This window comes from Lutra lutra, chromosome 4 (assembly GCF_902655055.1).
Source record: "Lutra lutra chromosome 4, mLutLut1.2, whole genome shotgun sequence".
In the NCBI taxonomy this organism is placed as follows: Eukaryota; Metazoa; Chordata; class Mammalia; order Carnivora; family Mustelidae; genus Lutra; species Lutra lutra.
Genome location: NC_062281.1, coordinates 118,769,881 through 118,793,883, shown reverse-complemented (window position 1 = coordinate 118,793,883; position 24,003 = coordinate 118,769,881). Strand labels below are relative to the sequence as shown.

Below are 24,003 nucleotides of genomic sequence, written 5' to 3'. Positions count from 1 at the left end.
TTAGCTCAAAATATTGTCAAATTTCCTTTGTGATTAGTTTTTTGACTCATGTATTTCTTGGGTGAGTTTAATTTCTTTATATGAAGAAATTTGTCTTTACTTATATTAATTTCTAATTTAATTCTGTTGTGGTTAGAGGACATACTTCATATGGCTTTTGTTTCATGTATTTTGGGTCTCTGTTAATGGCAGTACACTTATAGTTGTTATATATCCCTAATATATGGACTCATTCATCGTTGTAAAGCATCTCTCCTTATCTTTAGTGATGTTTCTTGTCTATTTTGTTTTTTATTAATATAGCTACTCCAACTGTCTTATGGTTACTGTTTGCATGGTGTTTCCTTTTTCTATTTTAGGATTTTCATTCCATTTATATCTTTGAATCTAACACAGCATATAGTGGATTTTGCTTTGACTGGAACATTTTATCTGTTGACAGTTAATATGGCAGATTTATGCTTACTATTTAGGTTTTTGAAGAGATATAATCCACATAACACAAAAATAAACATTTTAAAGTGAATTAAAATGAATTTTTAAAGTGAATTAGAGTGAATTTTAAACTCAGTGATTTTTTTAGCATATTCACTAAGCTGTACAACAATCACCACCATTAAATCTACAATTTTGTTATTTGTTCTTTATATGTATTTGTTGTTTCTGTTACTGTTTTACTACCATTTTTGTGATATATGAATATATTTTAGTTTACCACTTTAATTTCTCTGTTAATTTTTTTCCTTTTATTAAGTTTTTTTTTAGTGCTTTCTCTTGGGATTACAATATGCTTATTATTATTATTTTGGATTAATACTTTTTCTTGGCACTATAAAATGGATTCTCCCACTGTGGGATATTAGAATGACGTGCTTACAACCAAAATAATTTCTTTTGTTACTAGAAGCCTACTGTTAATATTGTCAGCATTTTTTTTTAAAGATTTTATTTTTTGACAGAGACACAGCAAAAGAGGGAAAACAAGCAGGGGGAGTGAGAGAGAGAGAAGAAGCCTTCCTGCTGAGGGGCTTGATCCCAGGACCCTGAGATCATGACCTGAGCTGAAGGCAGATGCTTAACGACTGAGCCACCCAGGCCCCCCTATTGTCAGCATATCTTATCACTAATTTTATAGGAACATAATTCATTGACCAACTACTTAGTAATCACCACTGTGCTAAGTGTTAAGGGAGTATAGTAAGGAGGTGAATTCATATCTCAAGTAGAGGGAAATCCTCTAATGATATTATTTAGGGAAAGTTAATTGTGGGATAATATTTGTCTGAGAAGGTTTTCTAGATTGAGATAGGAAGTTTGCATTTGCAGGGATAAGAGGGAGTATTTTAATGAGAAACCTGAGAGAAATTTGGAAGAGTTTAGAATAAGGATGGTATATATAAATGACAGCAATGGAAGTAAAAGGAATTAATCAAAATACCACACGCTTCTTGTCTCAAATGGCAGATTGACCTCATTTGTTTATCTTTTCTTCTTCTCCATACATTTGAAATGATAGTAAGGATTTTTAATAAATTAGCAAGCTATAAACAAGGAAAGAGTAAAATAGCAAGTCAGAAACTTAAATGAGTATGAGGAAACTGAAAGAGAGGAATGGTAATCAATTTGGTTATAAAAGAAAGTTATCTGAGTGCCTACAGAGGGAGAAATTAATGAGAAGAGAGGAGCTTTGACTCATGGACAAGAGGCTGAGTACTGTACTTGGAAGCATCAGGTATTGGTGCACCTCAAGAGCAGAGTGTGGAAAGAGAAGATTGTTGAAAGTTCATAAGGAAATATTATTGGAACTTTCTTGGGTTCTCTTCTCCATCCTGAACATTCAGGAGAATTCATCCTACAATTCTTCTGTGGAGAAGGCTGGAGGTTTGTTTCTGGAGACATTCATCTGGGAAGATGGGTTTGGGAATATTGGGCACATCTCTTACCTTGTAAGAGATGTCTTCTGTAACCATCCAACATAAACTAGTAGCCTCCAGCACTCATTCCCCATGTACTCTGACTTATTTTTCTCCATGGCACACATTGCTCCCTTCCATCACTCTCTCCTTATCACCCATATTTGTATTTTTTTTAATTGCTGGAATCATCTGATTAGAACAGAAGCTTCATGAGGGTGGAGATTTGTTTGTTTTGTTCACTGTTGTGTCTGTATTCCCTATCATATCAAATACATAAATATTTTTACTAATAAATACATAAGTAAGAACAATTAAGGATCACTAGACATTTGAGGAAAACTTCCAACGTGAAAAGTAGATTAAACAATCAATAAAAGAGGTATGTAGAGGGGCGCCTGGGTGGCTCAGTGGGTTAAGGCCTCTGCCTTCGGCTCGGGTCGTGGTCCCGGGGTCCTGGGATCGAGCCCCGCGTCGGGCTCTCTGCTCGGTGGGGAGCCTGCTTCCTCCTCTCTCTCTGCCTGCCTCTCTGCCTACTTGTGATCTCTGTCAAATAAATAAATAAATAAATCTTTAAAAAAAAGAGGTATGTAGAAAACTGAGACAATTTGGACAACAGAAGAAAACTTTAAAAAAATGTAATTGGTTACCTCAGAGTGGTGAGAGATACTGAATTCATAAAACAAAGGGATGCCATGAAGAAGAGTGATTGAAGAATAAGAACTAGTAACAATATATATATATATATATATATATATATATATATATATATATACACACACACACACACACACACACGTGGTAGTTTAAATTAAAAAAAAATAAAACTCTTGGCTTCCGGTTTCTAGTCCAGCATGTAAAGAGCATGGGAACTACTAATTCCATCCTAACAAGTAAAATGCTGAACAAACTGAAAAATCAATGACTCAAATCTGTCAGAGAAGTGAGGTCACAGGGTAAACTTCTGCGCCCAAAATTGTAGAGATAGAAGGACTGATACAAAGAATCACTTACTGGAGAAGAAATCAATAACCAGGAACCTCTGCAGATACCAGTACTGGGATGGGATGGGAAAACCTAAAGTATAATTGAAGAATTGCCAGGAGGCACTGTGTCAATAAGTGGGGAGACCCACTAATTAGGGGGCCTTGCCTTAATATGAGCTGTCCAAGCAGAATCCCATCGACTAGGTGGTTTAAACAACAGACATTTATTTTCTCACAGCTCCGGAGGCTGGAAGTCCTAAGATGCGGGGAGCCATCCTGGATGGATTCTGGTGAGAACTTTCATCCTAGCTTGCAGACAGTGGGCCTCTTTTTTGCTGTAGAATCTCCTCTTTTAAGGGCACTGATCCCATCTTGAGGGCCCCACTGTTGACCTCACCTCATCAAAGCCCGATTATCTCCCAAAGGACCCATTTTGAAATACCATCACATGCGGGACTAGGGCTTCATTATATGATTTTGATGGAACATCATTCAGTCCATAGCAGGCCCCCACACTTTTGTGAGTTCTACCTCTGGGACTTCTACCAGCTTCTCACAATGAATGTTGAAGAAAAATTCCTTTGTCCTTCTGGCAGGGGAAGAATAAAAAATCTTTTTGAAATATGTGAGAGCATCCTTTTCCTAAAAATTCTGCCTTCAAGATAGGGCACTTGAGTGGTTCAGTTGGTTAAACATCTGATTCTTGATTTTAGATCAGGTCATGATCCCAGGGTTGTGAGATCAAGCCCTGCTTTGAGCCCTGTGCTGGACGTGGAGCCTGCTTAAGACTCTCTCCTTCTCTCTCTCAAAATAAATAAATAAAATAAAATAACTAAAAAAAAAGTCTGCCCTCAAGAGATGCTACTTTACCAGAACCTAACCCTCTTGGTATTTTCTCATAGACTAATCAACGTGGGCAAAGGGAAATACCCAGTGTTAGCCCTCTCAGGCATCCTGTCCCACCTAAGCAGGGGAAAAAATCTGAGAGACTCTAGTGAAATTCACAGCTTAGCTGTGCAGGCTCCTGAAAAGACTGAGACCTAATAGTAGGACTATAGAATCCTCCTCCCTTTATACCTTACCACCGTGTCACCAAAGGCCTGTGTACCAGTTTCTTTTACCAAATAGGTCATGTTAGGCTTTGAACAAAAAACTAAGGCATACTAAAAGGGAGAAAACATAATTTGAAGAGACCGCATCAGAGTCAGGCCAAGATATAGCAGGGATGTTGGAATTATGAGACTAGGAATTTTAAACAACTGTAATTGCTACATGGGAGGATGTAATGGAAAAAGTAGACAATATAACAAGAACAGATGGGTAGTGTAAGCAGAGAGATGGAAATTGTAAGAAAGAATAAAAAAAGACGTGTTAGAAATAAAAGAGAATGTAACAGAAAAAACAGGAAAAATGCATCTGGTGGACTCATTAGTAGAATTGACACAGCTAAGGAAAGAATCTCTGAGCTTGAGGATATGCTAATAGAAAGTTCCAAAACTGAAAAGGAAAGAGAAAAAAGACTGCAAAAACTGAGCAAAATATCCAGGAACTGTGGGACAATTATAAGTGTAACATATGTGTAATGTGAATACCAAAAAGAGAAGAAAGAGAAAGGAACAGAAGAAATATTTGAAGCAGTGACTAAGAATTTCCATTTCCCCAAATTAATGCCAGACACCAAACCACAGATCTAGGAATCTCAGGGAACACCAAGGATGATAAATGACAAAACAACAACAAAACAAAACCCCACCTAGACATGTTATACTCAAACTACAGAAAATCAAAGATAAGGGAAAAAAAAAAAACTTTGGAGCTGGTTAGGAAAAATCACCTGGAAAATGACAAAAAAAAAAAAAAAAAAAAAACAGTAGAGGACCAAGATCAAGCTATGAGATCTAATACCCAACTAATAGCAGTTGCAAGGGGGAAAAAAAAAGAATATTGGGAATATTAAATAAGTATTACAAAGTAGTTTTCTAGAATTGAAAATGAGTATCCAGATTAAAAGGTCTTGCTGAATGGCCATGGTCGCCAAACTGTGGAAAGAACCAAGATGCCCTTCAACTGACAAATGGATAAGGAAAAATGTGGTCTTCCTATATGGTCTTCCTACTATGGAGTATTATGCCTCCATCAGAAAGGATGAATACCCAACTTTTGTATCAACATGGACAGGACTGGAAGAGATTATGCTGAGTGAAATAAGTCAAGCAGAGAGAGTCAATTATCATATGGTTTCACTTATTTGTGGAGCATAACAAATAACATGGAGGACATGGGGAGATGGAGAGGAGAAGGGAGTTGAGGGAAATTGGAAGGGGAGGTGAACCATGAGAGACTATGGACTCTGAAAAACAATTTGAGGGTTTTTGAAGGGGCAGGGGGTGGGAGATTGGGGGAAACAGGTGGTGAGTATTAGAGAGGGCACGGATTGCATGGAGCACTGGGTGTGGTGCAAAAACAATGAGTACTGTTATGCTGAAAAGAAATAAAAAATAAAAGAAAAATAAAAGGTCTTGCTGAGTACTTAGCACAATGCAGGTAAAAAGATCTACCCAAAGACACATTGGTGTGAAATTTCAGAACACTAGAGATTAGGAAAGATGCTAAACATTAAGATATTAAAAAAAGCTTCTGGATAAAACAAATGAAAAATGAATCACTTACACAGTAGGAATATGAATTAGCATGAAATGTCCACAGCTACATGGGTTGTCTAGAAAACAGTAGAGTAGTATTTATAAAGTTCTGAAAGAAAACATATCTAATAGGATACACAGGCACAAACATATATAAATACATGCATAAATATTTATAAATACCAATCAAATATGGAGATAGGATAAAGATTTTAAAATATTCAAGGGCTCAAATTACATGTGTTTATATTATTTATTTGCTGTGCATACTCTTTTTAAGGGAACTACTAAAGAATGTTCAGTGAAACAAAAAAATAAATCAAGGAAAGGGAAACATGACTCTAACACAGGAGAGAGGTGATGGGAAGTCCCAGAATGACCGCTAATGAATCAGAGAAATATCCAGTTTATATCTGCAGGAATGAGAAGGGATCTCTAGGGAGAAAAATGTAACTGAGGGATTGTGTTGGAACGTTTGAAAAAAGTACCAAAAGTCTTCTGAAAATAGGTTATTGTTTTGTTTTGGTTGAAAGATTGATTTAAGTATATAATAATACGTTTGTATTTTAGTATGTATTAAGTCATTTAATTTTCTTAATGACTCTGAGATATTGACAAGCCAGTATTTTCATCTCATTATGTATAATTATATGTGTGAAAATAGGCTTAAAGACATTGAGTGTTTACAGTATTAGAGGTAAGACTAGAACCCTGGTCTAACTCCCATTGTATTTTTTCTACTATACTATGGATCTTCTACCAAAAGGTCTGAATGTATGCCTTATATTTGACACATATTCCGCATACATTCCACATCCTCACTGAATCATAAAAGCCATAAGCACCCATTTTGTTTTTTGCAGTTCTACCCCTCCCCCACAGACACACCACCAATAATCTAACATAGTTCTTCTTGTTGCTAACGTATTTTTACTCCTTTACGTTTCACCAGACATTAAACTAAACTCAGTGGGCAGGTACCTTCATTCTGCTTCTGGAATTTGTCTTTATATTTGATCCCCCTGGCATTTGAATTCCATCTTTCTCTTTCATTTTTCTTCTTTTAAATGTGTTTGGAAATTTATTTTTATACATTTAACTACATATGCAGGGTTTTTTTTCTCTTTCATTCCTGACTCTGCTGCAACTTATGGAACTCAACCCCATATACTTCTTTTGGTTTAAAACAACTTTGCATCTAATTGGCCTTATTTTAGGCAAGAATAAGCATTTGGCAACTATTTCCAGAGCTCTTCAGGAAAGACCCTTAAATATATGGAGTACCAGGTATCTACTTTCCAGTGGCCATTCGCTTCTTGCTTTTGCCACCAAGTCCCTACATCCTCTTCAAAATATTTCTTGATAGCCAACAAGATATTTTGTAAGCATGTAATTCTATTTGTATATTTATTATGAACTATGACATATGTGCTCAGGGTAAAGACCCAGAAAGTCATTTAATTCACTTCTGATTAGATATCATTCCATTTATTCAAGATGATAGTAAATTGGTAATAAGAAAAGCTCTCAACCAAGAACACAGCCTCTGTAGAATGTAAGTTTATTTTTACCACTTAATTCTTCTGCTTCCACAGATTGCTTTGTCACTTGTACACTAACTACAGATCTGTATTCATAGCATAGTTTTTGAAAGCATTGTTTATTGCCTAACATATATATATTTATTTGTCTGCACCCATCACCCAACAAATAATCAGCCAGATCATGGTAGAATACTTTGGCTTCCTTATGTCTTATGGTGAAAATGCTTAGTTGATCTACACAGCTGCCACCTATATAAAATCCCCCACATTTTTTTTACCCCCAGCCCTTTGGTCAACCTGATAGAGAACTAGAGTTCATTATAGGTATGCTGAGCTCTTGTTGATGCATTGACCAGCTGCATGAGAGATACAGTGAAAGTGTAGGTATGACCCAGAAGAGGAGTTCATGTGGCTTCAATCTGTTCCTAAGAATCTGATCCCAGAATACTCAGAGTCTCACCAGGTAAACTCAGCAAACCCTGCCTTGTTTTCTAGGAAGAAAGACTATGACATTGTGAGGGATGGTGCCTTTTAAGCTAGCTTGATCCGTCTCTACACCACATATTTCTAGCTCATAAAGACACATGGCAAAAACCTTCCAGTGTTAATGGCAATCTTCCAGGACTTACCTTATTTGTTCCCAGCTTGCCATAACCTTTATTTTGCTTCTTACTTCTGGACTACTGTTTGTATTTAGCAAAAATGCCAGGCACTGTGCTAGGCATTGGGAATACAAAGATGAATAATACATGGTCCTTCCTCTTGGGGAGCCTCCAATGAGAAATTTCTTCATTGAGAATACAACTGTGTAAAGAAATTTAACTATATTAATGAATAATTTAACAGATATGCTTGGGGAACTATAGATCCACAGAAGAGGAAGGTCATGGTTGCCTGTGGAAAACGGAAAGTTTTTTGGAGGAAGTAACACACAAACTGCTAATTTTTAAAAATAACTAGGAATTGACAAGAAAGTGAGGGGAATTTTAGTCAGAATATCTAAAGAAATGAGGTGTGAAAAAGCATATCTTGTTTAGGACTACAGGTGCTTCAGAATGGCTAGAGGACATGTAATATGTTAAGGAATGGTAGGACATGAGGCTGAAAAAGAAAGAATTTGTACACCTTGAGTAGGCCATGGTGAATCATTAAAGGACTTTAATTGGGGAGGAATATGATATTTTTGGTTATGTGAGATAATTCCATGTTATTGCAAATTATTTATAATTGGGAAAGTTTGGGACCAGATCAAATGTCCAATGTAAATTACCAGGGATAATTGAAGGGTAGCAGAATATGCCTGTTTGACATAAAGATTATTTTGAGCTGATTATTTTAATACAGACATAGGAGAAGCTCTGAAAACAGCGTCGAAGTTAACCCATTTGTAAGGTACATTTACACTTAGGAAGAAAGGCTCCATTTTTTAAGTATCTTCCTCTCTGTGTCAGGAAAAGAAGGATGACTCTAAATCACAAGAACCTTAAAGATGGCACTGACTTAATCTGCATGACGAACTTTACTCTTGTTTACTGTGTTTTTCCTGGTACCTTCCCAACACTGGCCTCTCCCACATCTTTCTTTTGTCTTTACCTGAAGATGTATTTAAGGTGGTGGCCTAGGCTCTCTCAAGGAATTAACCTATTTTTTTCTGGTTATCTTCCATGTATATGTGTTACATGTATACATATTTAAAAAAATGGTTTTTCTCTTGTTAATCTGCCTTTTATTATAGGGGATCTCAACCAAGAACTCAAAGGTAAAAGGAAAATTATTTTCCTTTCCTGCATAAGGGTCAAATAGAGGGTGGCATATCTATACAACAGAAAATTATATAGCCTTTACATGTTTTTTATAAATATGTAAGGAAGTAACTTATGACAGATATTAAATGAAAACGCTGGAGTGTAAGTTCTAAATATATGGAGAGATACACCATATTCATAAGTGGAAAGACTCAATTTCATAAAGAATTTTGTTTTTTCCAAATAGTTTTATAGATAAATGCACTTTTAATTTTAAAGATCATCTAAAGTTTTTTTAAAGCAATTGACATGATGATTTTAAAATTTATGGCGGGGGGGTTGCACCTGGGAGGCTCAGTCGGTTAAGCCTTTTGGCTCAGGTCACGATCCCAGGGTCATGAGATCGAGCCCCATGTCAGGCTCTGCACTAAGTGTAGAGTCTGCTTGCAATGCTCTTGCTCCTCTGACCCTCCCCCAACTTGTGATCTCTCTCACTCACTCTCTAAATGAATAAATAAAATCTTTTAAGAATAAATAAAGTAAAAAAAAAAAGAATAAATAAAGTAAAATTTATAGGGAAGGAAAAAATCCCAAGAACACAAATAGCACTACTGAAAAAGAAGAGTAAGATATTGGGACTTCCCATATAGAAATCAAGACTTTTTATAAAACTATAAAATTAAAAACAGAATGACATTGAATTGGGAATAATCAAACTGAACAATGGAGTAGAATAGAGAACCCAGGGGCACCTGGGTGGCTCAGTGGGTTAAGCCTCTGCCTTCAGCTCAGGTCATGATCTCAGGGTCCTGGGATCGAGTCCCACATCGGGCTCTCTACTCCGCAGGGAGCCTGCTTCCTCCTCTCTCTCTCTCTCTGCCTCTCTGCCCACTTGTGATCTCTGTAAAATAAATTAAAAAAAAAAAATCTAAAAAAAAAAAAAAAAAAGAATAGAGAACCCAGAAGCAGACCTATGAATATATGAAAACACTGTTTCACTAAGGTGGCATTGCAAATAACCAGGGGAGAAAAGACTACTAAATAGTGTTGAGACACCTAAGTAGTCATATTTTTAGAAAAAGAAATTGGATCCCTTCAGACTCTATCCAAAATTCTAGAAGAATTAAAGACTTATATGTGAAAGATCAGTCTAAAAATTTAGAAGACAATGAAAATATCTGTGACTTTTGGGTAGAGAGGATTTCTTAAGAACTAAAAAGCACTGAGAATAAATGGAAACATTGATAAATTTGACAATATTGAAAATTGTGTATCAAATAATATCAAGAAGGGGAAAAGGCCAGTCTAAACTGGGAGAAAATACAAATAGCTGACAAAAATTAATATATAGAATATATAAGGAAATCCTACAAATGAATGAAAAAAGAAAAGGAAAATCTAATAGAAAAATGGACAAAAGACATACCCGTTTCACAGAAATAGAAATATGGCTTAAGAGTGTCAGTGTCAATAATAATCAGAAACGTGCTAAATTTAGACTATGGTGAAACTCATCATACTGCTACTAGATTTACAATAAATAATTTTTACCTTGCCTCCCACCCATCTCAGACAACTGTACTTTAAACTTTAGCGCACTAATCTTTTTGAAATTCTTTTATTATATCATTTTCTTTTATTATTTGGTTACCAATGTGTTATAGTACCTTGTGTTCTTTTTAAAAATTAGCATATAATGTATTATTTGTCTCAGGGGTACAGGTCAGTGATTCATCAGTCTTACACAATTCACAGCACTCATACCCTTCCCAATGTCTATCACCCGGCTATCCCATCCCTCTTGTCCCCCTCCACTCCAGCAACCCTCAGTTTTTTTCTTGAGACCAAGAGTCTCTTAAGGTCTTCTCCCTCTGTATAGTTTCATCTTGTTTCATTTTTCCCTCCCTTCCCCTTGATCCTCTGTCTCGTTTTTCAAATTCCTCAAATCATTGAGATCATATGATAATTGTCCCTTTCTGATTGACTTAGTTCATTCAGCATAATACCCTCTAGTTCCATCCACGTTATTGCAAATGGCAAGATTTTGAGGTTTTTTGATGACTGCATAATATTCCAGTGTGTATATGTATGTGTGTGTGTGTGTGTGTGTGTGTGTATGTGTATACCACATCTTTATCCATTCATCTGTTGTGTGTGTGTGTGTGTGTGTGTGTGTGTGTGTATGTGTATACCACATCTTTATCCATTCATCTGTTGATGGACATCTAGGCTCTTGTCCACTGTCCGGATAGTGGACAAACAATAGTTTGGCTATTGTGGAGACACTGAAGCTATAAATGTTCAGGCGCACATGCCCTGTCGGATCACTACATTTGTATCTTTGGGGTAAATACCCAGTAGTGCAATAAATAATAGAAAAATAGTCTTTTTTCCATTGGACATTTTTTCCTGCTTTGTTGAAGATTAGTTGGCCATAGAGTTGAGGGTCTATTTTTGGGCTCTCTATTCTGTTCCATTGATCTATGTGTCTGTTTTTCTGCCAGTACAATACTGTCTTGATGATGACTGCTGTGTAATAGAACTTGAAGTCTGGAATTGTGATGCCACCAGCTTTGCTTTTCTTTTTCAGCATTCGTCTGGCTATTCAGGGTCTTTTCTGGCTCCATACAAATTTTAGGATTATTTGTTCCATTTCTTTGAAAAAAGTTGATGGTGTTTTGATAGGTATTGCATTAAATGGGTAGATTGCTCTAGGTAGCATAGACATTTTCACAATATTTGTTCTTCCAATTCATGAGCATGGAATGTTCCTCCATTCTTGGTGTCTTCCTCAATTTCTTTCATCAATATTCTATAGTTTTCTGAGTACAGATTCTTTGCCTCTTTGGTTACATTTATTCCTACGTATTTTACGGTTTTGGGTGCAATTGTAAATGGGATTGACTCCTTAATTTATTTCTCTTCTGTCTTATTGTTGGTGTATAGAAATACAGCTGATTTCTGTGCACTGATTTCATATCCTGACACTTTACTGAATTCCTGTATAAGTTCTAGCAGTTTTGGGGCAGTCTTTAGGGTTTTCCACATAAAATATCATATCATCTGCAAAGAGTGAGAGTTTGACTTCATCTTTGCTGATTTGGATGCCTTTTATTTCTTTTTGTTGTCTGCTGAGGCTAGGACTTCTAGTACTATGTCGAATAGCAGTGGTGATAGTGGACAGCCCTGCCGTGTTCCTGACCTTAGGGGAAAAGCTCTCAGTTTTTCCCCATTGGGATTGATACTCGCTGTGGATTTTTCATAGATGGCTTTGATGTTATTGAGGTATGTACCCTCTATCCCTACACTTTGAAGAGTTATGGTCAAGAAAGGATGCTGTACTTTGTCAAATGCCTTTTCAGCATACATTGAGAGTATCATATGGTTCTTATTCTTTCTCTTAATAATGTATTGTATCACATTGATTGATTTGTGGATGTTGAACCAACCTTGCAGCCCAGGAATAAATCCCATGTGGTCGTGGTGAATAATCCTTTTAATGTACTGTTGGATCCTATTGGCTAGTATTTTATTTTTAATTTTATTTTTTTTAAAGATTTTATTTATTTATTTGACACAGAGAGAGAGATCACAAGTAGGCAGAGAGGCAGGCGGGGGCGGGGGGAAGCAGACTCCCTGCTGAGCAGAGAGCCTGATGCGGGGCTCCATCCTAGGACCCTGAGATCATGACCTGAGCGGAAGGCAGAGGCTTTAACCCACTGAGCCACCCAGGCACCCTATTGGCTAGTATTTTGGTGAGAATTTTTGCATCTGTGTTCATCAAGGATATTGGTCTGTAATTCTCCTTTTTGATGGGATCTTTGTCTGGTTTTGGGATCAAGGTAATGCTGAGCTCATAAAATGAGTTTGGAAGTTTTCCTTCCATTTGTATATTTTGTAACAGTTTCAGGAGAATAGGTATTAATTATTTTTTAACTGTTTGGTAGTATTCCCTTGGGAAGATGTCTGGCACTGGGGTCTTGTTGGGAGATTTTTGATTACCATTTCAATTTCCTTACTGGTTATGAGTCTGTTCAGGTTTTCTATTTCTTCCTGGTTTAGTTTTGGTACTTTATAGTCTCTAGGAATGCGTCCATTTCTTCCAGATTGTCTAATTTGCTGGTGCATAAGTTGCTCATAATACGTTCTTACAATTGTTTATTTCTTCAGTGTTGGTTTTGACCTCTCCTCTTTCATTCATTCTCTTTTCTTCTTGATAAGTCTGGACAGGAGTTTATCTATCTTATTAATTCTTTCAAAGAACCACCTTCTAGTTTTGTTGGCCTGCTCTACTGTTCTTTTGGTTTCTATTTCATTGGTTTCTGCTCTTATCTTTATTATTTATCTTCTCCTGCTGGGTTTAGGCTTTCTTTCCTGTTATTTCTCCATCTCCTTTTTCTGCATGACTTTGAAAACCTTAACAATACATGCTTCTCTTTCACGTTTATTGTCACCTGATACGAGATTGTTACTTTGATACCTGGAAGCATATTAAAATAGTTGCATGCTATAATTACCAAGAAGGCATTTCCAAGTCATGTTTACTTGGTTGCTCCCAAAAAAAGAATGCTCATTTTCTCCCTTCCTCCTTTTTTGCTCCCCTTCCCTCCCTCTCTTCCTCCTTAACTCTTCACTCCTTTCTTCCCCTGGAATGTGTACTTCCTGTTGCACATGTACAGTGTTAAGGAAACTATGTAAAAAAGATGTCATTTTCTTTTGCCATTTAACTGTGTCTCCTGTCTTGCCATTTTATTTTTGAGGAAATAGTCATAACTCCATTAACACTTTCTGTAGCAAATATTAACTACTGCCCATATTTATAAAATTGTTCAGATTTAAAACCTTGGTGATACTCATAAATTAGTGTTATTCTTTAAAAACCCCATCAGATTTACATGTTACTTATACAGTAACTAGGAGCATTTGTATTAGTTGTTTCTTCATTTTCTTCATCTGATACATGTAAGAACTCAAGTACCATCTTTCCTTCAAGATGACTTTTTGACTTGGAATCAGTTAATACATTAGATTTGCCAGTTCTTTTTTTTTATATATAGAGTTAAAGAGATATAAATCAAATCATACTCAAAAAAAAAAAAAAAGGTTAGGTTGTGTATTTGAGACCTTTCTTGTTTCTTGAAAAAGGCTTGTAGTGCTATATACTTTCCTCTTAGGACTGCCTTTGTTGCATCCCAAAGATTTTGAACAGTTGTGTTTTCATTTTCATATGCTTCCATGAATTTTTTACATTTTTCTTTAATTTCTTGGTTGACCCATTCATTCTTTAGTAGGATGATCTTTAGCTTCCATGTATTTGAGTTCTTTCCAACTTTCCTCTTGTGATTGAGTTCAAGTTTCAGAGCATTGTGGTCTGAAAATGTGCAGGGAATGATCCCAGTCTTTTGCTACCAGTTGAGACCTGATTTGTGACCCAGGATATGATCTATTCTTGAGAATGTTCCATTTGCACTAGAGAAGAATGTGTATTCTGTTGTTTCGGGATGGAATGTTCTGAGTATATCTGTGATGTCCATCTGTTCCAGTGTGTCATTTAAAACCTTTATATTCTTGTTGATCTTTTGCTTAGACGATCTGTCCATTTCAGTGGCAGGGGTGTTAAAGTCCCTTACTATTACTATACTATTGTTGCTATGGTTTTTTGTTTGTTTGTTTGTTTTTGTTTTTGCTTATATAATTGGCTGCTCCCATGTTAGGGGCATAGATATATAAAATTGTTAAATCTTCTTGTTGGACAGACCCTTTGATTATGATATAATGACTTTCCTCATCTCTTATTATAGTCTTCAGTTTATTTTATTTTTTTTAAAGATTTTATTTATTTATTTGACAGAGATCACAAGTAGGCAGAGAGACAGGCAGAGAGAGAGAGAGGAGGAAGCAGGCTCCCTGCCAAGCAGAGAGTCCGATGCGGGACTCGATTCCAGGACTCTGAGATCGTGACCTGAGCCGAAGGCAGAGGCTTAACCCACTGAGCCACCCAGGCACCCTATAGTCTTCAGTTTAAAATCCAATTTGTCTGATAAAAGGATTGCCACCCCAGCTTTCTTTTGATGTCCATTAGCATGGTAAATGGTTTTCCACCTTGTCACTTTAAATCTGGAGGTATCTTTGGGTCTAAAATGAGTCTCTTGCAGACAGCATATCAGTTGGTCTTATTTTTTTATCCATTCTGATACCTGTGTTTTTGATTGGGGCATTTAGCCCATTTACATTCAGAATAACTATTGAAAGATGAATTTAGTGCCATTGTATTGCCTGTAAGGTGACTGTTACTGTATGTTGTCTCTGTTCCTTTCTGTTCTTGTTACTTTTAGGCTCTCTCATTGCTTAGAGGACCCCTTTCAGTATTTCCTGTAGGGCTGGTTTGGTATTTGTAAATTCTTTCAGTTTTTGTTTGTCCTGGAAGCTTTTTATCTATCCTATTTTTTTAAATGATTTTATTTATTTATCTGACAGAGACAGAGAGGGAACATAAGAGGGGGAGTGTGAGAGGGAGAAGTAGGCTTCCCACTAACCAGGAAGCCTGATGCGGGGCTCGATCCCAGGACCCTGGGATCATGACCTGAGCTGAAGGCAGACATTTAATGACTGAGCCACCCAGGTGCCCCATCTCTCCTTCTATTTTCAGTGACAGCCTAGCTGAGTATAGTATTCTTGGCTGCATATTTTTCCCGTTTATTGCTCTGAATATATCATGCCGGTCCTTTCTGGCCTTCCAGGTCTCTGTGGATAGGCCTGCTGCCAGTCTAATATTCCTACCATTGTAGGTTACAGATCTCTTGTTCCTGAGCTGCTTTCAGGATTTTTTGTTGTTGTTGTCTCTGAGACTTTTAAGTTTTACTGTTAGATGACAGGGTGTTAACCTATTTTTATTGATTTTTGAGGGGGATTCTCTGTGCCTCCTGGATTTTGATGGCTGTTTCCTTCCCCAAATTAGGGAAGTTCTCCACTTTAATTTGCTCCAGTATTCCTTCTGCCCCTATCTTGTTCTCCTTCTGGGATCCCAGTTATTCTAATATTGTTTTGTCTTGTGGTATCACTTATCTCTTGAATTCTTCCCTCATGATTTGATAGTTGTTTATCTCTCTTTATCTCAGCTTCTTTATTCTTTATCATCTTGTCTTCTATATTACTAATTCTCTCTTCTGCCTCATTTATTCTGCAGTAAGAGCCTCCATTTTTTATTGAACTTCATTAATAGCCTTTTTGATCCCAACTTGGTTAGATTTTAGTTCTTTTATTTCTCCAGAAAGGGATTCTCTAGTATCATCTATGCTTTTTTCAAGCTTAGCTAATATATTTATAATTGTCATTCTGAACTCTATTTCTGACATCTTACTAATGTCCTTACTGATTAGGTCCCTGGCAGTCGGTACTGCCTCTTGTTCTTTTTTTTTTTTTTTTTTTTGAGGTGAGTTTTTTTGTTTTGTCATTTTGTCCAGAGAAGAATAGATGAATGAGAGAACAAAATGGTAAAGGGTAACAATGACTCCTGAAAAATATACACTAAACAAATCAGAAGAGACCCACAACTGGGAGGTGAAGAAAGGAAAGTAAAGAAAAAAAAAGAATATGAACAGGCTGGTGAATAGAATGGAACCACACACTAGATTTTGGTTGTATTTTGATCTTTTAGAAGAAACTGCCTCCCAAAATTTTAAAGAAAGAAAGACTTATATATATATATATAAGTCTTTCTTTCTTTATATATATATATATATGTATATATATATACATGTGTATATATACATGTGTATATATATATACATATATATATATATTTAAATAAGGGTAAATACGATGAAGGGATGGAATATGACTGTAAAGATGAAAATTAAAAAATATTTTAAAAGAGGAATTGATGAGAAGTTGGTTGAAAAAAGAAAGAAAAAAATTTAAAAAAAAAAAAGAGAATGTGATCAGGCAGGAGACTAGAACAAAGCCATACAGTAGATTTTGGTCTGTTAGAAGAAACTGTATCCCAAAATTAAACACACACACACACACACACACACATATATAGAAAAAATAAGGTTAAATACAATGAAGGGGTAGAATATGATTATAAAAATGAAAATTAAAACAGATTTTTAAAAAATATTGATAAGATGTTGGTTAAAATAGGAAAATGGAAAAATAAGAAAAAAGAAAATTAAAAATTTTTAACTTTGAAAGACTAAAGAATCATGGGGGAAAAGCCATGAATTCTATGTGCTGTATTCCCCTAACACTGGAGTTTTGCAGTTCTCATTGGTTGGTAACCTTGTTCTTGGCTGGACGTTCTTGCTGATACTCTGGGGGAGGGGCCTGTTGCTATGATTCCAAGGCAGAATTTCACTGCCCTTTCCAGAGGCCAGGATAAGTAATCTGCTCAGTTTTGCTCTCAGTAGCTTTTTTCCCTGAATACTTTCCGTTCAGCTTTGGAGGATGAGAATGAAAGTGGTGGCCTCTGAATCTCTGGCCTGGAGGAGCTGAGAGCTCGGGGTCCCATTCCTTAGTGCGCCCTCAGAGAAAAGCAATCACTCCTGTCTCCCTGGTCTCTGGCTGTGCTCTGTGCTCACCCAGCCTGTGACTGAGCATTCCTATCTCTGGCACATGGCACCGTTTGGAGTCTCCAAACCCAGCCAATTCCTGCAGTGCACTCCTGCGCCACTCTTCCTGGTGGAGGAAGTGGTGGGGGTCTCCCCAGATCTGCCACTTTTGGGGTCCTTAGTCAAAGAGCAGTGGCCCGACTTTGCCAGGGATCATGGTTTATGGTAACCCCAAGCTGAGAGCCCACTCCTTGTCTCCGTGTTTGCAGCCGGCTTCCCTGTTCTGATACTTGGGAGCTCTGCCACACTCAGGCACCCTCAGTCTTTCTGTGATCCTGAAGGTCCTGAGACACACTGTCCCCGCAAGAGCTCCATCCCTCACTTAGCCTCTGGAGCAACGTCCCTCAGTGGAGTGGACTTCTAAAAGTTCTGATTTTGTGCTCTGCTGCTCAATCACTTGCCAGGAGCTGGCTGATGGAGGCTCCCTCCCCCCAAGGTCTGTCTTCCCATATATCACCTCGGATTCATTTCTCTGCACATCCAACCTTCCAGAAAGTGGTCACTTTTCTATTCATAGAATTGCTGCTATCCTTTTCTTCAATCTCCTGTTGAGTTTGTAGGTGTTCAGAATGGTTTGATAACTATCTAGCTGAATTCCTGGGAGTAGAGGAAGTTTAGGTCTTCTACTCCTATGCCATCTTGCTCTATCATTTTGTGTTGTTCTTGCCCAGAATACTCTTCCTTCCTTTAGTATAACATTTCTTAAAGTATGGTCCCCAGATAGGCATTAACAGCACCAATAGAAATAGACATATATTGGCCCCACCTCTCAACTATCTTTTCAAGGATGTTTGTGTAATGAATAATTTTGTAGGTTAGAGATAGTGTTTTGCTCTATAGAGCACAAGGCAGGTTTGATTGCAGCCCATTATAAAAATTAGGGATTCCTAAGCTCAGGGTTCCTCTCCTATAATACAACTCACTGTTTCTGCTGATATTACCTGGCCTTTGCCCCATAACTGTGTGAGAATTGGACTTGGGGGATTGCTGCAAGAGAATGAGGATCCTGGGGTGCCTGGGTGGCAGTCAATTAAGCATTCGACTCTTGATTTTGGCTCAGGTCATGATCTCAGGGTTGTGAGATTGACCCTCATGTTGGGCCTGTTACTCAGTTGGGAGTACACTTGAGATTCTCTCTCTCCTTCTCCCCATCTCTCCATGTTCTCTGTCTCACTGTAAAAGAAATCTTTAAAAAATAGAAAGAATGAGATTACTTCTCTTGCTGCGAGTAAAAAAAACAAGTAAAAAACCATTCTTTGTCCTCTGATCCAAGAGTCTTATATTTTTTGTTATATCCATGAAACTGTAGCAGGCTAACTTCTTTTTAGTTTACAAATACAATAAAACCACAGACCTTTGACAGTTCTTGACGCAAGTCTTCTTTTATGAAGTTTGTGCCCTGAAATGGGAGCCATTGCTTTTAGTAATTGTTAATAGAGTTAAATAACAAAAATTCAACTGAGTAAATTTAAAAATCAGATTGGCTTCATTCAATGAATCATGAATTGGGCAACATCCCAATTAGCAAGGGAAAGGAGCTCCACCAGCTGTAGAAAAGGGAGGTTTTTAAAGACAGATGGAAAAAATTATTTGCAAAGAATGCCTTGTTTCAGGCAAGGTCGCCTTCCTGAGGGGAAGGGTAGGGGTTTATTGGGTGGATTATTTATTTCTCTATTGCAAACCAGGCAATTTGGTGTTAACTTGTTAAAGGTTACATACATTCAAGGGGGTTGAAACTGTAGTTAGATTAGGTATTACATTTTGGCTTACTGATGTGGGGTTAGCACAAGTGACTACATTTTGGGTGTTTTTTTCTCTTTTTTAACAGTAGGAAGCATGGTATTGCATGCAACATGAAGCATGGTATTGAAAAAGCCTAATGTATACCAAGACATATTTTTCAGTGTCAGATTTTAACTTTCAAATATTCTTTAGCATGTCTCCATTAATCTAGTTTTATTTCTGTTTTTAATTTTCATTCAAAAAACATTTCTACATTGTCCTGTTTGCTCCTTCTTTTTTTCAGATTGTGGCACCATTAGAACCTGGGTTGATCCAGAGACAGACAGATGGCTGAAAATGGCAGAAAAGAAAAAATAAAATGGACAACGACTATTATTATTAGCTCATCTCTTAAGGTAAAGAGGCATTTGGCCATTGATCTTTAATTTAAAAATTAAAAGCAATAGTACAATATTTTAAAAATATCCTTAGCTTGATTTCCAAAGTTCTGTGGATCCACAAGCACATAAACTAAATGTATTTTAAAGATAAATGCTAAACGTTACTGCATCCATTTTCAACATCCTACTTCTCTAAATATTTGAAGGCTGGAAATTTTTTATAGTTCTTTTTTTCTCTATAAGTCTGTTCTAATAGAGATATTAAAGGATTCGAGAAATAGTAAAATGCACATTAAAGTTTTGAAGAAATAAACCACAGAAACTGATATGTGTACGTTAGTGGCATTAGGGGAGGCTGTCTCCATACAGTTGGGTTGGGGAAGGGATAGGAAGTTGAATGCCTGAAGGCAGTTGGTCAGTCCACAACCATTTTTAGCTCCTCAACCAATAGGATTTCTCCATTGCCTTAGTATTTATCTATGGACACTAGTTCATGTCTAGAGGGAAGGGGAAAGAAATGATTATTCCACAGTAAATATAAGAGAGGCAAGAATAAGACTAAAAATAAGATTTTTTAAATCCATTCTATCTTCCCAGTGCAAGCTGCACTTTGCCCTATTGGCTTTCTCCATCTAGCTCCATAACACAAATCAGTTTAAGACAGCCTTAAGTCTCATTGGCTTTTTTTCGTGCTTCTTTTTGTTAGTGTAAGGGCCTGCCCCTCCCAGAGGAACTGGCTTGTGGACCCCGGAAGTAGGGGCGGGGCAGGCCGGGTGGAGACGTCCATTCGGTGTGGCGTGGGTATATCCACTGGGTGAATTAGGATTCAATTGGCTACCTGTGTAGTGGCGGGGCTCAATCACCCCCATAAAGGTTGGTCTGCGAGGCTGGCGAAGAAGAAGGAGAGCTGTCAGAAGAAGAAGAAAAGAAGGAGAGCTGTCAGAAGAAGAAGAAGGAAGAAGAAGCAGGAGAAGAGTCGGGGGAGCAGCAGCAGCAGAAGAGTCGTCGGGAGAAAAAGAAGAGCTGTAACAGCTCTTGTAAGAGCTATAAGTGCCGCTGGCGGCCCTGCGCCACTGGCGGCCCCTAGCCGCCAGTGGTCCCGACGCCAGCGGTCCCAGCACGCCAGCAGACCCGAGCCGCCAGCGGTCCCCAGCCTCCGGCACCCTGATGCCAGCAGCCCCGCCCACACCACGGCTTTGGCAGTGGCGCCACGGGGAGCAGCAGAGCCACCAGCAGCTGAGCCGCCTGTGGACCCGAGCCGCCAGTGGTCCCGAGCCACCGGCGCCCCGACGCCAGCAGCCCCGCCCACACCGCGGCTTCAGCAGCGGAGCCACCAGCAGCCAAGACGCCTGCGGCCCTGAGCCGTCAGCGGTCCCGACACCGGTGGTCCTGAGCCGCCAGCGGTCCAGATGCCAGTGGTCCAGATGCCTGCAGTCCCGACACCAGTGGCCCCGAGATGCCAGCAGTCCAGATGCCAGCGGTCCCGCCGCCAGCGGTCCCGCGCTGCCAGCGGTCCAGATGCCAGTGGCCCCGAGCTGCCAGCAGTCCAGCTGCCAGTGGTCCAGATGCCAGCGGTCCTGCGCCGCCAGCGGTCCCACGCCACCAGCGCCCCAATGCCTGCAGCCCTGAGATGCCTGCAGCACCGAGACGCCAGTGGCCCCGATGCTAGCGACCCCGCCCACACACTGCGACCCTCGGCAGTGGCACCACGGGAACTGCTTAGACATCAGCAACCTCGCCCGGGAACCCTGAGCCGCTGCCTCGCTGGAGCTGTGTCATTCCGGGGAGCGGCTTCGTCTGGGAAGAGGCCCCTTTGGTGAACAGCCCTGCGGAAGCGGCTTCGTCTGGGAAGAAGCCCCTTTGGTGAACAGCCCTGCGGAAGCAGCATCGTCAGGGAAGAGGCTTCCTCCAGAGCGGCCTCACCAGAGCAGCCTTGTGTGGGGAGCAGCCTCGCCAGAGCAGCCTTGTCAGAGTGGCGTCATGGGGAGCAGAATCTGTGTCATTGGTGTTGTCCTCCCTGTCATTGTCGCTGTCGTCATCGCCTCTTCTTGGGAGCGGCCCTGCTTGGGAAGCGACCTCACCAGCAGCGGCCTTCTTGGGAGTGGCCTCTTCTTGGGAGCGGCTCCAACCGGGGAGCGGCCTCATCTGCAGAGCAGCCTCGTCTGGAGCGGCCTTCTTGGAAGTGACCTTGTCGTAATCATCATCGTCGTCTTTTCGTAAGAGACAGCTCTGACCGGTCAGTTTGATTTTTGATGCTTGGCGTGAAATAAAGCTTTGTTTGATTTTCGCTGTATATCAGTCTCGTTCCTTTGATCATGGACCCTAACAGTTAGGTTTCTGGAATTCCTGTTTTTCTCTTAATTCTAAAGTTTTTGAGACTGATACTGAGAGATGGAGCCAGCAATCCATGCTGATTTGCCAAGAACAACTACTTCATAATTCGTTTATTATGTTTAACCATCTTGCTTTGCAATTAAAATTTTCATACTGACATTCTTTTAAATTTTCTATCAGATTGAGTACCTTTTCCCATTTCTGTTTTTGTTTATATTTCCTTTCTTATGAGTAGATTTGGTAGACAGAAACTAGTTTTACACAATATTAATTGGTGTTAAATCTGTAGAAGGAAGTATTAGATTATATTTGGAATGCTTGTATGAACAAATTTTTACAAGTTTTTTTTTTTTTTTACTGCACTACTCTTAACAGCCTTTCATATGCCTAAATGCATGGTAAATCCTCAAAAGGAGACAAAATAATATTCAGTGTTTCCCAATATTATTTGAATACAAGGAATATCTTTTAATATTTCATGGGACTAATATTCCATGAAATATGCTTTGGAAAATCTGGTCTTAGCTCCTGGTTATTTTGAAAAATTAACTCTTGAGTTTGGCTGGGTTTTTTTTTGTTTTTTTTTTTTTTGTTTTTTTTTTTTAGATTTTATTTGATAGAGACACAGCGAGAGAGGGAACACAAGCAGGGGGAGTGGGAGAGGGAGAAGCAGGCTTCCTGTCAAGCAGGGAGACCAATGTGGGGCTTGGTCCCGGGACCCAGGTATCATGACTTGAGCTGAAAGCAGATGCTTAATAGACTGAGCCACCCAGGTGCTCCTTGGCTGTTTTTTTCTTAATTCAGTATTTCTATTTTTATCTTTATTATTTTCTTTTATTATTTTTATCATAATTCTTTTAGTTGGCACCCCAGAGTATGATTTTTTAAAAATTTATTACTATTTTTTAAAAGATTTATTTATTTATTTGATAGAGACCACAAGTAGGCAGAGAGAGGAGGACAGGCTCTCTGCTGAGCAGAGAGCCTGACACAGGGCTCGATCTTAGGACCCTGAGATCATGACCTGAGCCGAAGATAGAGGCTTTAACCCACTGAGCCACCCAGGTGCCCCAAAAATTTATTACTATTTTTAAATTGTAGTATAGTTGACATACAATATTACATTAGTTTCCAGTTGTACAGCATAATGATTTGACAAGCCTTTACATTACTATATACTCAACACAGGTGTAGCTACTGATAGAATATGTTTGAAATTCATTAATATGGCATACATGGATCCTTAGGATATGCCAGCAGTTATCCCTAATACCATCTCCAAATTAACTGACTTGTGTACACCTTACACACTTATAAGAATCATACTTTGGGTCTGAATGCCTCTGCCTATACTCTTTCTGTCCATGGTCTTCTCACATTTGCCTTCTTCCTTCACTTGTCTGCTTAATAAACTCCTTTCCACTTTAATGTTTCACTCATATTTTATGAAGCTTTCCTGACTCTTTGACATCTGTTATATCCTTTTATACTTTGTGGGGGTTTTTGCCAAAATTCTCAATCTTGTCTTTCATCTCCTTGAACTACTTATAGTAAATATCACTATTTTAAGGCATGTATCTGATGTAACTTCACTCTATGTAACATCCCCTGTGAGCCTGTTTCTATTGCCTATTTTCTCATAGTTCTCTTTCAAGTAATTTTGTCTCTTGGTATGTCTGATTATTTTTGGTTGTGTGTTGGAATTTGTATTTGAAAATTGTAGAAATAATTTGAGGCCTAGAATAGTGTTCTATTCCCCTAAGAAGTCTTAATTTTACAGGACAATTAAAGCCCCATAAAATACAGAACCTTTTGTTACAACATTTGGGTTTTAGGTAAACAATGAAATTAGAGGAAGTACCTCTCAAATATTGCATGGAAAATCCTTGTACTAAAAAAAATGTTATCTGAAATTCAGATTCAACTGGGTTTTATTTTTATTTGCTAAATCTGGCAATCTAAGCCCTAAAGCAGCTGTTGTATGTAATAAATGAACTACAACTAGAATGGTACTAGTTATGTGAGAATTGAAAAAACAGTCACTCAGATAATTTTCTTTGTAGTTCATATGAGGAAACCTGATTGAGAAAGGTTATTCTAGGGA

General features: G+C 38.4%; 1 protein-coding gene across 1 annotated transcript in view; it reads left to right on the top strand.

Moving 5' to 3' along the window:
* C4H1orf146 (chromosome 4 C1orf146 homolog) overlaps nt 1–24,003 on the top strand; it is a 47,231-nt gene that overhangs the window by 17,794 nt on the left and 5,434 nt on the right. Inside the window, exon 2 of the mRNA XM_047725070.1 lies at nt 19,469–19,580. Coding sequence (XP_047581026.1) covers nt 19,512–19,580 — 69 coding nt within the window. The 5' untranslated portion in view covers nt 19,469–19,511. The remainder of the gene's footprint in view (nt 1–19,468; nt 19,581–24,003) is intronic.